The 13,076-nt window shown below is 44.6% G+C and overlaps 1 protein-coding gene across 3 annotated transcripts in view; it reads left to right on the forward strand.

The window, feature by feature from the left end:
* Positions 1-9,359, forward strand: part of PTPN9 (protein tyrosine phosphatase non-receptor type 9) — a 73,032-nt gene extending 63,673 nt beyond the window's left edge. For all 3 annotated transcript variants that reach the window (XM_004017839.5, XM_042235214.1, XM_042235213.1), the window contains 4 exons: positions 4,602-4,680; positions 5,875-6,025; positions 6,446-6,653; positions 7,472-9,359. In XM_004017839.5, the coding sequence (XP_004017888.1) occupies positions 4,602-4,680; positions 5,875-6,025; positions 6,446-6,653; positions 7,472-7,686 (653 nt within the window). In that variant the 3' untranslated portion in view covers positions 7,687-9,359. The remainder of the gene's footprint in view (positions 1-4,601; positions 4,681-5,874; positions 6,026-6,445; positions 6,654-7,471) is intronic.
* The last annotated feature ends 3,717 nt before the right edge of the window (positions 9,360-13,076 follow it).

The raw sequence follows: 13,076 nt of genomic DNA on the forward strand, positions 1-13,076 counted from the left end.
TGAGGGTTCTAGAAGAAGGCAGATGAGAGATGTAGAGTGTCTTTATCAAATGTGCCTAGAAACTCACTGCATAGAGATAAACTAGAGATTTGAACACACAACATTACAAGTTTTTGGATTGAGTCTTAGTGTTGCAGACCCAGGGGGATGGACATCAGAATTGACTGGCTAGTGAGATTGTCTTTATGTCGAGTAGGACATAAAGGAATGGCAGTGGACTTCCCAGAGATTGAATTCAGCCTGTGAATGGGTGTTGCTGGCTTGAGAGACTTTTGCTGGTCTGTGTACCATTACAGAGAATACCAGCAGCCTCTAACGTGGATAGTCTTTGCTAAGTCTGACAGTGAAGTATTGGGCTCTAGGAGGATTTCAGATGGAGTTTCTATTAATGCTCTTGTGGGCCCTAGTACTGCTAATGACTTGTTCTCTGCCATCTCAAGAATACCTGGTTTCCTTCAAAGAGGGTGGTAAGAAATCATAACATAGGAGGATAAGAGAGGCCATCATACGGGTTTAAGGGCCTTTGACCATTGTAGAGTATGGCCAGCAAGAGATCTCGCCGGTACCGCCTTAACCAAGTGATCACACTTAGTATCACCAATAATGGAGAAACAGATATATGCCTCCTATTTTGATACAATGAGAACTACACAAGGTAACCTTTGTTGTATGTTGCCAGTTTTTAAGTGAATCAGTCGGATTGTGAGAAACAAACCTGAGAAATCCAGATTGTGGAACATGCTGGAGAATTGGCTTAGATTCTTTCAAGTTAATGCCATGGGGAAAAAAAGGGGGAGGGGAGGGATTAAAGGAGACTAAAGAGACATTGATAACTGAAGGCAATGTGTCATCCATAACTCAATTTGGAAAAATAATTTTTAAGGACAAAATATTGGCACAGTTGGAGACTGTATATTAGATAGTATTATTGTATTAATGTGTAATTGCTGCAGTGTGATAATGATATTGTTCTATGGAGAATGTTCTTCTAAATACGTGTTCAGGTATTTAGGAGTGAAATGTCATAATGTCTGAAACATATTTTTAAATAGTAAAAAAGAAAATATGTGTTGTGTATATATAGAGAAGGCTTTGTAAAATAATAGCTAAAAATGATAGCCTTCAAGCCAAAGTATGCATACATTGTGCTGTGGGTTTTTCTTTTTTTTTTTTTTTACTTTCTGTAGGTTTCAAATTTTTCAAAATAGAAATTGAGGGAGAATAAAAAGGAAAAGGACCTTTGGGTTTATGGTACATTGTTAATTGGTCTGATGGTCACAGGCTTATTTTCCCTTAGGGGGGACTACTACCTCCAGAAAGCGTCCTTTAAGACCTTAGGAAGAAATAAGAGAACTATCAGGAAAGATTTCTGGCAGGTAAAGAATAGGATGTGATCTGCCTGAGAGTAAGGAGATGTCTTTGTTGAGGAGGATGTCTGTGGCATGGGTGGGCTTCTGGAGGGTAAAGATTGGTCTAGGGGTCTCAGAGTGCTCCTTTCTCTGGTTTAGATGACAAATGCACCTCCTAGAGTTGTTAGTTATGCAGGAATTGGATTCTTTAGGTTGGCTCTGAAGGCCCTGTCTGGGAGAGGAAACTCATCCAGAAGTATGAGAGAGATTTCTTGAGTTAAACACTGATCACTTAGAAGGCATCAGCACTGTTAGGACTGGAAAATCGGTTGGTTTGATATATCTGGTTAACCTTCTTGGCTATATTCTGTATTCTGATTTTTTTTCATAATAGTTCTACTGTTATTTATGAAAGTATCTATTTTAAATATATTAGATATATAATTGCCATCTAATTATTATAGAGACTCTGCAAGGAAGGTTTATAAATCCATGAACAAACTGAAGCTCAAAAAGGTTAAGTGACCTTGGATCACACAGCTAGTAAGTGGCAGAGCCAGGATTTGAGCACATGTCTGCTTGATTCAAACAGACAAGCCAGGTTAGTGGATTGTTTCACCCACGTCTGCATAAACTGCTGACTTTGTTTCTTCAGAGACATCTACTGTTAAAGAATCTAATCTGGGGAAGCATAACTTTCCCTTCTAAATCTCTCTCTTATGCTTCTGAGGAAATTATGACCCTTCTCTGTCCAGCCTGAGTCTTGAGTGGTATTGTCAGGCTCTCTTGTGTGGCAACACCAGCTTTGCCAGTGGTTTGAATGTGGAAAATAAAGTCTATGAGAGCTACTGTGATGCAGAACAGTGAGGTTTGAACAAGGCTAAGAGTCAGAGGTAGGGAAAGGCTGTTTTTATTATCTTCTTGACATGCATGCTATAGTAATGCCATGTCCATTGTGGAAAAGGAAGATGAAAATCACTCATAACCCTGAGACTCAGAGAAAGTGCTGGCATTTTGCAGCATCTCCTTCTAAACCTCATTCTGTGCATACAAATAGATGTGGACATATAAAATACCTAACAAAACAGGCATTTTCTATACATTACTTCTTTTTTCTTTTGATGGTTATCTTGTGAATACCTTTCCATAGCAAAAATACAGATGGTACAGTATCACCTTTATGGACTGCTAAAATTTAGGGTATGCCATAATTTAACTCTTATTAAACATTTAGCTTGTTTTCAAGACTTCACATGCTTCTGGCAGTGTCCCCTTCTGCACAGAGGAAATTCTAGTATCATAAAATGTTAGTGCTTCCTAACAGACTTTAGCAAAAATGGCAGTGAAATTAGCAGACTTCCAGGACCAAATCAACCCATGGCACTGCCCTGCTTCCCTGAAAGTAAAGGCAGAAAAGGCACTGGAAAAGTATAAGGAATTATCCTGAGCCATTACTCACTTGATTGAAAGGGAGTTATCGGCTGACAAGCATCTTCAAAGTTCCTGCTGAGTGCCCAGCCCGGTACAGGTTCTGATTCTAAAAGGGGAAGTGATGACACAGCCCTTGCCCTCAGCACCACGTTTGGCTGAGATATGATTGCTTCTCTCAAAGTAAAATGCCTGATGTGAGACCATGTACATCAAATGGTTAAGCTGTTTTGATCCAGCTGTGCCATCGAGAATTGAGAGGAGAGGGAGCCCTACAAAGAATGTGGTGTTAAAAGAAAGATTTAGGGGAGAAGCAGTACTTGAATGGAGAAGGACGTGGCAACCCACTCCAGTATTCTTGCCTGGAGAATCCCATGGACAGAGGAGCCTGGCACACTACGGTCCATAGGGTCAGACAGAGTCAGACATGACTGAAGCGACTTAGCTTACCTGCATGCAGCATTTGAAAATGGGCGGCATGGTGATCATTTTGCAGTGTATAGGAATACTGAATCAGCATCTTGTGCACTGGGAGCTAACATAGTATTGTAGGCCAATTATACTTCAAAACAAACAAACTCATAGGAAAAGAGATCATATTTATGGTTACAGGGGCAGGGGTTGGGGGAGGGGGAAATTGGATGAAGACAGTCAGAAGGTACAAATTCAGTATAGGCTGAATAAGTACTGGGGATGCAATGTGCAGTATGATAAATATAATTAACACTGTTGTGTGTTATACCTAAAAGTTAAAATAAAACCTGAGTTCTCATGATGAGGAAAAAGTGTGGTTTTTTTTCTTTTTAAATTTTGTATCTATGTGAAATGATGGGTGTTCACTAAACTTTCTGTGGTAATCATGTCATGATATACTTAAGTCAAATCATTATGCTTCCTATACCTTAAACTTACACAGTGCTGCATGCTGACTATATCTCAAAAAAACTAGAAGGAGAGAGAAAAAATGGGTAGAAAGTCAGTGGCAGTAGAGGTGAAACAGAGAGCATGAACAAGGGAATAAAGGCAGAAGTGAGCATGTGTGTCTATATTGTGATGAAGCAAAACTGGCAGAGATATCCAGAAAAGACTGGAAGAGAAATTCCTCTTGAGAAAAGTAAACCAAAATGATATTATAGGAACTTAGAAAAAAAAATGATGTCGTCCTTATGACAGTGAATTTCGGTAGGAAGACAAAAAGATAAAAGTCAAAAAATTCCAAAGGCAAAAATAATCTAGGACTTGGTGAATGCTTCTGGGAGATGAAAGAAATGAGTCAGAGTTGGACTTTCCAACTTTTTGAAACTGAATGATTTAAGAATGCAGTACTGTTAGCAGAGTTGAGAAAGTGTAGAGAGAAAGCTAACTTTGAAGGACACTGGATTGCAGACATCCAGGGTCTGAGGAAATCGGATGATGGCACCTGGACGGGGAATGGTTAGGTAGGCAGCTGGTGATTATAAGGCTTAGATGGGGTGGAAACAGCTGGAGACGTGTACACAGTTGACACTGTCAGGCTGGATGTGGTAGCTGAGGCCCTGACAATGAGGCTGGAAGAGGCTATGTAACAGTGCTTCTTAAATGGTAGCCTACCTACAGCTTTACCTGGGGATTGTGTTCAAATGCAGAGTGTGCATTTCTGACACTCTCCCGTTTGATGCTGGTGCTGCTTGCCCAAGCCCCACCCTGAATAGCAGGGATGTAGTCAAAAAGGCAGGGAGACAGCATATGTGCTTTGGAGTTAGTATCTGGGAAAAAACAGAAGAGCCTGAGGAGGAAAGAAGTGCTTGCCAGGGTTATGTTCCTTGTTTTGTTCTTCCATTGTAGGCCCTTTGGAGAATACCTACCGAGATTTCTGGCTAATGGTATGGGAGCAAAAAGTCTTGGTGATTGTCATGACCACCCGGTGAGTTCATCCCTTTCCTACCGATTGCCCTTCTTTTCTACCCACCCCCCAACCCCCATGCATGGGTGATTATAGAGGGGAGTTTAGCTCTTAGAAACAGGGAGGGTTTCTAAGCCATGGCAAAGAGTTTGAGCTTTTCCTCAGCTGACCCAGGGCTAACAGAGCCAGGGTATGGTGGAAATTGGTAGATCTAACTTGTTAGAGCTTTAATCCTTGGCTCTGGTGACCTTGTGTGAGGTACAGACTATCCTTAGGTCCTGGCCTTAACTACTTACTAGAGGAAGCACTGGGAAACACATGGGGCAGGCCACTTTTAGCCTCCTTTCTACTTATAAAGGTCAGCTGTCTTCCTGGCTTCTGAATTACCAGTTCCCCATAGTTCTCCCTTTCCCTGCTACTTTGGACCAGTTTTATTCTGGTTCATATTTGCATCTAGAGGAGAACTTACCAAAAGGAGATGTAAAACGTAATAGGTCTGCAGGAAGCTCTTGATGAAGGGAATAGTTTTGAAATGTTGTGCATATCTGCCAAAATTCAGGAACTACTATTTCATTAGTATCATTATTATTATGATTATTATAACCCATTTTGGATGAGGAGAAAAAAATGCATGAGAACGTTTGCTTAGATCCCTTCCTCATGGCATTGTTACAAGCCACCTTTGACTTGGAGAGGAGGTAGTGGAGGAAGTGCCCCCTTGGGGTACTGTGGAGCCACTTACGAGTAGTGAGGGCGGACTTTTAGGCCTTTACATAAGCCTTCTGTTGGCATCCCTGGAACCATGCATGCCTTTCCCAGTCCTCTGTCAGCCAAGGCTCTCACTGGGGAACAGAATGAACAGTAACTGAGGCACAGGGCAGAGTTCAGTCTGGCCCGCCATAGTTTCTCTACTGTCTTTCTTTGTCCACCCAGTATTTATGCCAAGTATGTGTGGAGTACCAAGAGGTATTAGGAAAGGGACCAAATGGATGTAACTGGTACTCAGTAAATGTTTGCTTAATGGGTACATGCAGAAAATTAAGCTGTTGTCTACAAGGAAGGTTTTCTTTTTCTGCCAAGAAGCAAGGGGATAAATAGACAGAAGCAGTGCAAGAGATGACATTTCTGCCTAGGGGTACAGCAGGTTCACGGGCGAACAAGGTTACTGCTGTGGAGAAGAAGGATGGAGGCTTATTTTTCTCTCTGTGTCTTCAGCTTTGAGGAGGGCGGCAGGAGAAAGTGTGGCCAATACTGGCCTTTAGAAAAAGACTCTCGGATCCGATTTGGCTTCCTCACCGTGACCAATCTAGGCGTGGAGAATATGACCCATTATAAGAAAACAACACTAGAAATTCACAACACAGAGGTAAATTTTATTTTCTCACTCTCTTGAAACTGGGGGAAAACGTTTACTATAAAGAAAATCTCCAAAGGGAATAGGCAGGATTCCAGAGAGCTTAGAAGTGGCTTCCATTCTTCTGGAAGCAGGATTAGGATATTCAGCTCAGAGCCAAAATAGCCATATTGTCTCAACACATAGTGGCATTACTTAGGAATGAAACTTTTTATAACATAAGAAGTCTGGATCCTTTAATAGAGGAATTCTGCCCTCTCCAAACAGTTAATCTTCCCTTTGGGTTTGCAGAGAAGCAATTGTGGAGAAAGTTGAGAGTGTTAGCAACCTTGATGGAGGGAACTCCAGAGGGCTGAGAATCTGGAAAAGCCAAAGGTAGTCAGGGGCACAGAGCAATGACCTCATTAACTTTTGCTTCTTTTTCCGTCCAAGGAACGGCAGAAGCGCCAGGTGACCCACTTTCAGTTCCTGAGCTGGCCAGATTATGGTGTCCCTTCCTCGGCAGCTTCCCTCATTGATTTCTTGAGAGCCGTCAGGAACCAGCAGAGGTTGGCTGTCAGCAGCATGGGAGCGCGCGCCAAAGGGCAATGCCCTGAGCCACCCATTGTGGTCCATTGCAGTGCGGGCATTGGCCGGACAGGTAACGCACTGGATGCAGCTCTTGGAGCATCCAAAGGTGCTAAGGGTGGGGGAGGAATAACAAAGCTCTTAGTTGCCAGAATGTGAGTCTTTGATCCGTTGGTGGTGAATTGCCATGAAAAAAATTCCTCTTTAATGTTCTTTTAGTATCCCTAGTGCTAGGTGTGCTGGCCAGAATGTACAGTTCATGAGCCAGGTCCTCTAGGGGTTGATGCTTAATACATCCCATCAACATGATTCCCTCTTCTGATCCCATCACAGTCACCTGGGTGTCCCAGAGAGCTGATCTGGGCAGTTGCTCTCTTCCCATCCCCCTGCCTGGGGAGGTCCCCACCCTGGGCCATGCTCTCCATTCTGGAACCAGTTAGCAGCTTTTGCCTTAAGGGGATGAAGATCGCAGGGACTGTGGCCTTCTAGCTCAGAGGTTCCTTTGGGAGAAAGTCAAGAAGAATAGGTTTGTGTTAGGTCTCTGTGGAGAAGTTGTAGAATCTGAAAACTGGGGCCCAGAGGTGGAAGCAAGGCAGGTGGGGGAGTGCTGTCATTCTCTGTGTCTGGGATTGAAGTAGAAGTCCTGCTTCCCACCTACTCATCCTGTTACCCTCAGAGATGCCCTGGGAGACAAGAGGCCTTCTCATTTCTCTGGCCTTCAGCACTCCCTGTGACTCCTCCTTGAGTCTTCTCAGGCCTAAGGCCAACTGGCCACCTGCCATGAGGTACCTTGCCATTGAATTCATTCATCCAGTCCTGCCTGGGTTATTTGGTAGAGGGAGGAAAAGAGGAGAGGTAGATCAGGTGTGACCACTTCCTTCCTTCCTTCAGGTACCTTCTGCTCACTGGACATCTGCCTGGCACAGCTGGAGGAGCTTGGCACCCTAAATGTGTTCCAGACAGTGTCCCGCATGAGGACCCAGAGGGCCTTCAGCATCCAGACCCCTGAGCAGTACTATTTCTGCTACAAGGCAATCCTGGAGTTTGCAGAGAGGGAGGGCATGGTGCCCCCCAGCCACAACCTCCTGGCCATGGAGGGTCAGTAACTGTCCCACGAGCCTCCTGTCTGTTGGCCAGCCTTCCTTAAACTACCCTGGACACCGCTGAGCCTATAGGTTGCCATCAGTTACGCTGAAGCCATGGACCAACCTCTTTCTTGTGTCTCCCGGCGCACGCGTGCACGCAAGGCAGCCTTTCCCTTTGGCTAGATAGATATGGTGAAATTGCCACTGGAAAGGGCCAGCAGCAATTTGTTCTTAATTCCTAGCACCTGCTATCGAACTGTGCCTTATTAAAACCAAATTGTGGCTATCGATATTTGCCAGGGGCCCCGAGGTAAGTGGGGAAGGAACCTCCCTCCCCTCTTTCCCAATGCCATTATCCTTCTCAAGATCTCTTTCCATTCCTTCCCTTTGCTAGGATTTGATGGGGAGGTTTGGTGAGCATCCACCTCCTTCCCAGAGAGCTTGACCAAGTTACATATTCTAGAGAACGTCCCCCGAGTGCCAAGCACGTTTATACCTAGGGCGTGTATTCCAGTCTTTTCTGTCATTCTGTGTGTGTGCGTGTGTGTGTATGTGCACTTATGTGTATGAGTCCATATGTACGTGTGTATATAATATATATTGTATGTGATAATATGGTCGTATTCTATAAATACATATACACAGAGATACTCCTTTGTAGAAGTTCCTGGGGCTTCTTGTTGCAGTTCAGGACTCCTTGCTTCTTGGTTCTACTGTTTATCCTGGACTAGCTGGGGTTGGGGGATCGTGTCTCCTGTTGTCAGACCACAGAGTGGTGGAAGAGGAGGACACACACATCCACTCTCCGTGCTCCTGCCACAGGCCCTCATCCTTACATAATGACTTCTATCTCTCCAGGATGCTGCCTGTTGGAACCAGGAATACTGGTTTGTGGTGACACTGGTTTAATTCAGCATGGATTGCCCTTATCTAATGAGTTTTCTCTGTTTACTTTGCCAATTTTGGGAGTAGACCTCCACTGTGATTCCAGACCGTCTGTCCCCTCTCCCTCTTTCTAAGGGATGGGGATCTGGGCAGAGATGAATTCACTGAGCAGCTAGAGCCAAAAGCAATCGGTACGAAGTCTTAGAAGGAAAGAGAGGGAGCCCAGGTGTGAGAGAAAGGAAACTCCATACTCTGAAGCTCCCTCCCTGAAGGATTGAGCTGGGGCCCCTTTCTCTCTTGCTGGAAGGTTCTTTTTCTTGTGCAGCTTGGCCCTGTCTACTCAGACGCCCATCTTTTTCCTGCCTACTAGCCTGCCAGACCCTGGAGCTCAGGCTTGGTGGGTTCTGTGTCAATAAAAAACTTAACCCCTGTCTGGGTGAAACAGTCCCCTACACTCACTGTTTTCCCCCCTATTCACCCTACCTGTCTCTGTCTGCTCCCGGCCTACCAAGCCCAATATGCCAGGGATGGGGCCAAGAGTCCCCAGTATTCCACATTCCCAAGAAAACCCCAGGAGCCCCTAAAATTTTTCCCCCATCACAGATGAGGTTGGCAGCTGATCAGACCTCAATAATTTTATACTGTAATAAGCTCTTTGAATGTATATATTCTTATTTTTACAATCTTTTCATTTTGTATTTAACGTCAATGGACTGAGTCAGATTCAGAAAATAATTGTAATGTTCATATTCAGTATCTTACAGCGATACAGTTTTGTATTTACATATAAATATACCGACGTGATCAAATCCTTTTAGCTTCATCAATTTAGTAGCAGTCTGGGGCTGGGAAGGTGAGGAGGGGCTCTAAGAGCTGGTCTGGGAGGGATGGGGAGGCAGGGAGCAACCCAAGACTTAGAGCCTTTCAGGTCTGAGAGCCGTCCACCTTGCCCCAGGCCATGGCCCAGCTCTGGGCAGATAAGGGGAACCAGCACCAGTTGACTGCTTGCCAAGTTCCAATCTCCATGCTTGGTGCTTCCCGCCACCCCCGCCACCCCACCCCATACTACATTTAAACCTCACAACAGTCCAATGAAATATTATTCTCCCTCCCTTCTGTTTCTGTGTTGATGAGGAAGGTAAAGTACCACGGGTTACAGAGAGTGTTACAGTGAAGGTAAGGCTTATTAGCAGGTCCAGCTCTAGAACTGGAGCTCCAGCTGGTTTGCTCACAAAGCCTTTGACCTCTTTACAGCATGTTTTGTCTTTGGAAATTAGTTTTAAAATGTTCTTTTCAAAGTATGGACAGTTCTTAGGTTCCAGCTAGTTGATTTTGAGCCCCATGATGTATGTAGAAGACTAGAAGGGTTTCTGACATGGTGACTGATTCTCCCAGATGGGACCTCCTGTTGTAGTTCCTCAAGTCTGCAGCATACCACAGGGGTCATTCTCTCAGGGATACCCCATACATTTGGATATACTGGTACCTCTGTGGGAAGATCGTGAGTCATTTGCATCTCTCTCTCTTAGAGCAGGACCAGAAGCTGTGTCCATGTGGGACCACTTCCCATGCTGTGTAGTTACTTCCTGTCAGCCAGTGATACCTGCCCAGTTGGAACCATTCTGGCCTGGGGTGTTCTTAATAAAAGTGACAGTAGCAGGCATTTACTGATTAACCCTGTTCCAGGTACTTTTCAAAGTGCTTTCTAGGTATTATCTCATGTACCCTCAAACCAAACTTTTGAGGTTGGTATTGACAGAAGAGAAAAACCTGAGGCACAGGAAAATTAATCTGCCACAGCAAGAGCTCAGACCTTTAAGGTTCCATCTCCTGATCTTCCAACAAAATTTCCTTGAGTTTTTTTACCTTAATCAAGAGCTGAAGTATACAACAAAAATTATGCCAAAGCTTTCTTTGGATGCGGGCAAGCATAATAGGTAGAGAGACACTGAAATCTGGGAAATCAATGGTTGGAGTTTGGTGAAATATGTAGGAAACAGAATTAATGATAAAAGATTTGGAGGAGGTAGCCTTGAACTGTCACTTCTTTGAAGAGACTGTAGCCCAATAGCTGTGTAAACTCAGAAGTTATGCTTGAGTTCCTCATTGCACATCTAAGGATTGGTGAGGTTATCACTTGCAAGAGCTCCATAAAAATGCAGTTTCCTGGGTCCTACCCAATAGGTGGTTGAGTGAGTGGCAGGATGAGCAAGCTTGTTGAACTACTGTTCATGCCCCTGACATAAATCTGAGAGAAAAGGATCAGTGGCTTTCCCCAGCTATAGTCTACTTGTAGCCCTTTACCCATGAGATAATACTCAGTGTGAGCCTGCCTGTGTTAGGTGTACAAGGAGGTAAAGAAGACACGGGAAGAGCCCTGAATCTGTCCAGAAGTCAAAGCTGTCACATAAGAGATCTGGTGAACAAAGCCAGAGAACCCACAATCAAATACGATGAAGAAAGTGTTTAAAGGAGAGAGCGTATTGTGCATAACTTGGGCTTTTGCTAGGATGAGGATTCCTGAGGTGAAGGGCGCCCCAGCATCCTCAGCAGAGAAGGCCCACCTTTGTTATGTGCAAGTGAATGACAGAATGGGACTGGTTCTCAGGAGACTGGACTATTTAGCATCATACCTGAAGAAGATGGGGCTCCTGCCTTAGGATCTTCCCATCTCTAGAGAACCAGACACATACGGAAACCCTCACAAGTCAGAGAACCAGACACATACGGAAACCCTCACAAGTCAGACCACTGCAGGGTGGTGGGCCAGGAAGTATGGCTAGGTAGAAAAGTCTTCCTAGAGTAACCGAGCTCTTCAGTAGTTCTGAGGTCTCACCACTCAACTCAAGGCAGGTCCTAGCTTTTATTTTTAAAAAAGGTGCTGTTTTAAATGATCCTACTACAGGCCCTCCAACACTGAGGGTCTGGTTCTTTACTGGACAATGCAAGATACCTACCTATAGAGGAACCATCAGACCCTTCTCTGGTTGGGTCAGCTGCCACTTGGAATCCCCAGTTCTAGTTTATTTTCAAAGTCTCCTCTTTCAAGGTGCATCCACCTCCCTATGATCCCTCAGTTCTCTATCCAAGGGGGCCAACCCATAGACCTTTAAGGCTTTTGTGTTATTACATGTGGGACAGACTGGGTGACTCAGAGCCGAGCTACCAGAGCTCCCAACCAAGGTCTTAGGTTTGTCTCTAGCCTTGGTTACTACCAAGACTACTATCCACACACCATCATTAACTTACCAAGGACAGAAGCTAAAAGATCCACGAGTTTGGGAATCAGATTTAGTCTTGGGAGATACCCACTCTACAGTTACCATCACACAGACAGTTGCGAATATCAAATGTTTTAAGACTGCACTGCTTTTAACTGACCACAGAAAACAGCTCCACAAATAGAAATCTAGCACTCTCAGAAACCTGTTGCAGTGTTTAGCCTTCTTTTACCTCTCACCATAGCTTTCATAAAATCTGTTCAAGCTAAGTCTGGTGTTCTGCAGTCTTAAATACTCTCTCTTTTTTTTTTTCCTGGCTAAACCCAACATGGACAAAGCTAACTAAACCAGAAACCTAGAGTGTGTTGGATGGAAGGGGGAGCCATTGATCCCTTCTCAACAACTTAGGGTAACAACATGTTTCTCCTAACATGGTGTTGGAGAAGACTCTTGAGAGTCCCTTGGACTGCAAGGAGATCCAAATCAATCCATTCTGAAGGAGATCAGCCCTGGGATTTCTTTGGAAGGAATGATGCTAAAGCTGAAACTCCAGTACTTTGGCCACCTCATGCGAAGAGTTGACTCATTGGAAAAGACTCTGATGCTGGGAGGGATTGGGGGCAGGAGGAGAAGGGGACAACAGAGGATGAGATGGCTGGATGGCATCACTGACTCGATGGACATGAGTCTGAGTGAACTCTGGGGGTTGGTGATGGACAGGGAGGCGTGGTGTGCTGCGATTTATGGGGTCGCAAAGAGTCGGACACGACTGAGTGACTGAAATGAACTGAACTGAACATGGTAATATGTTCCTGATAGTTTGGGGGACTAAGATGAAGGTGAAAGTAGGAAAGCAAGACAGTGAGTTGTGTAGAGAAAGTAGTAAAAAAAGGACACAGCATGCTCTTCCCCACTAGGCTCACTTCTACCCTTCCCCTCGCATCAGAACCTGGTTCTTTTCTAAGCTAATGTATCAATAGTTGTCTTAGCCTCACGACTGGCCAGATGCATAGCTGAGTCTAGCTCACCCATTTCATCCTGTGAAGTCTGTTTTACCTCCTTGACCTTTAATGATACCTATTCTGTGGCCAGCAACGAGTGGCCTACAGAGTAGGATGTTCAGGGCAGATGCTAGTCTGGAGATAGCAATTGGTGACTTAGTTTAGATAGAGCCAGGAGCCTTGGAAGTGGGTGAGAACAAAGAAGAATGAGGAGGGCAAGAAGAGAGGCGAGACCCTTGGAAGCCACTGATATTTAGGGGAGGATAGGGAAAGAAAAGCTTGGGAAAGATTCTGATTACTAGGC

Source organism: Ovis aries, chromosome 18 (assembly GCF_016772045.2).
Source record: "Ovis aries strain OAR_USU_Benz2616 breed Rambouillet chromosome 18, ARS-UI_Ramb_v3.0, whole genome shotgun sequence".
Lineage (NCBI taxonomy): Eukaryota > Metazoa > Chordata > Mammalia > Artiodactyla > Bovidae > Ovis > Ovis aries.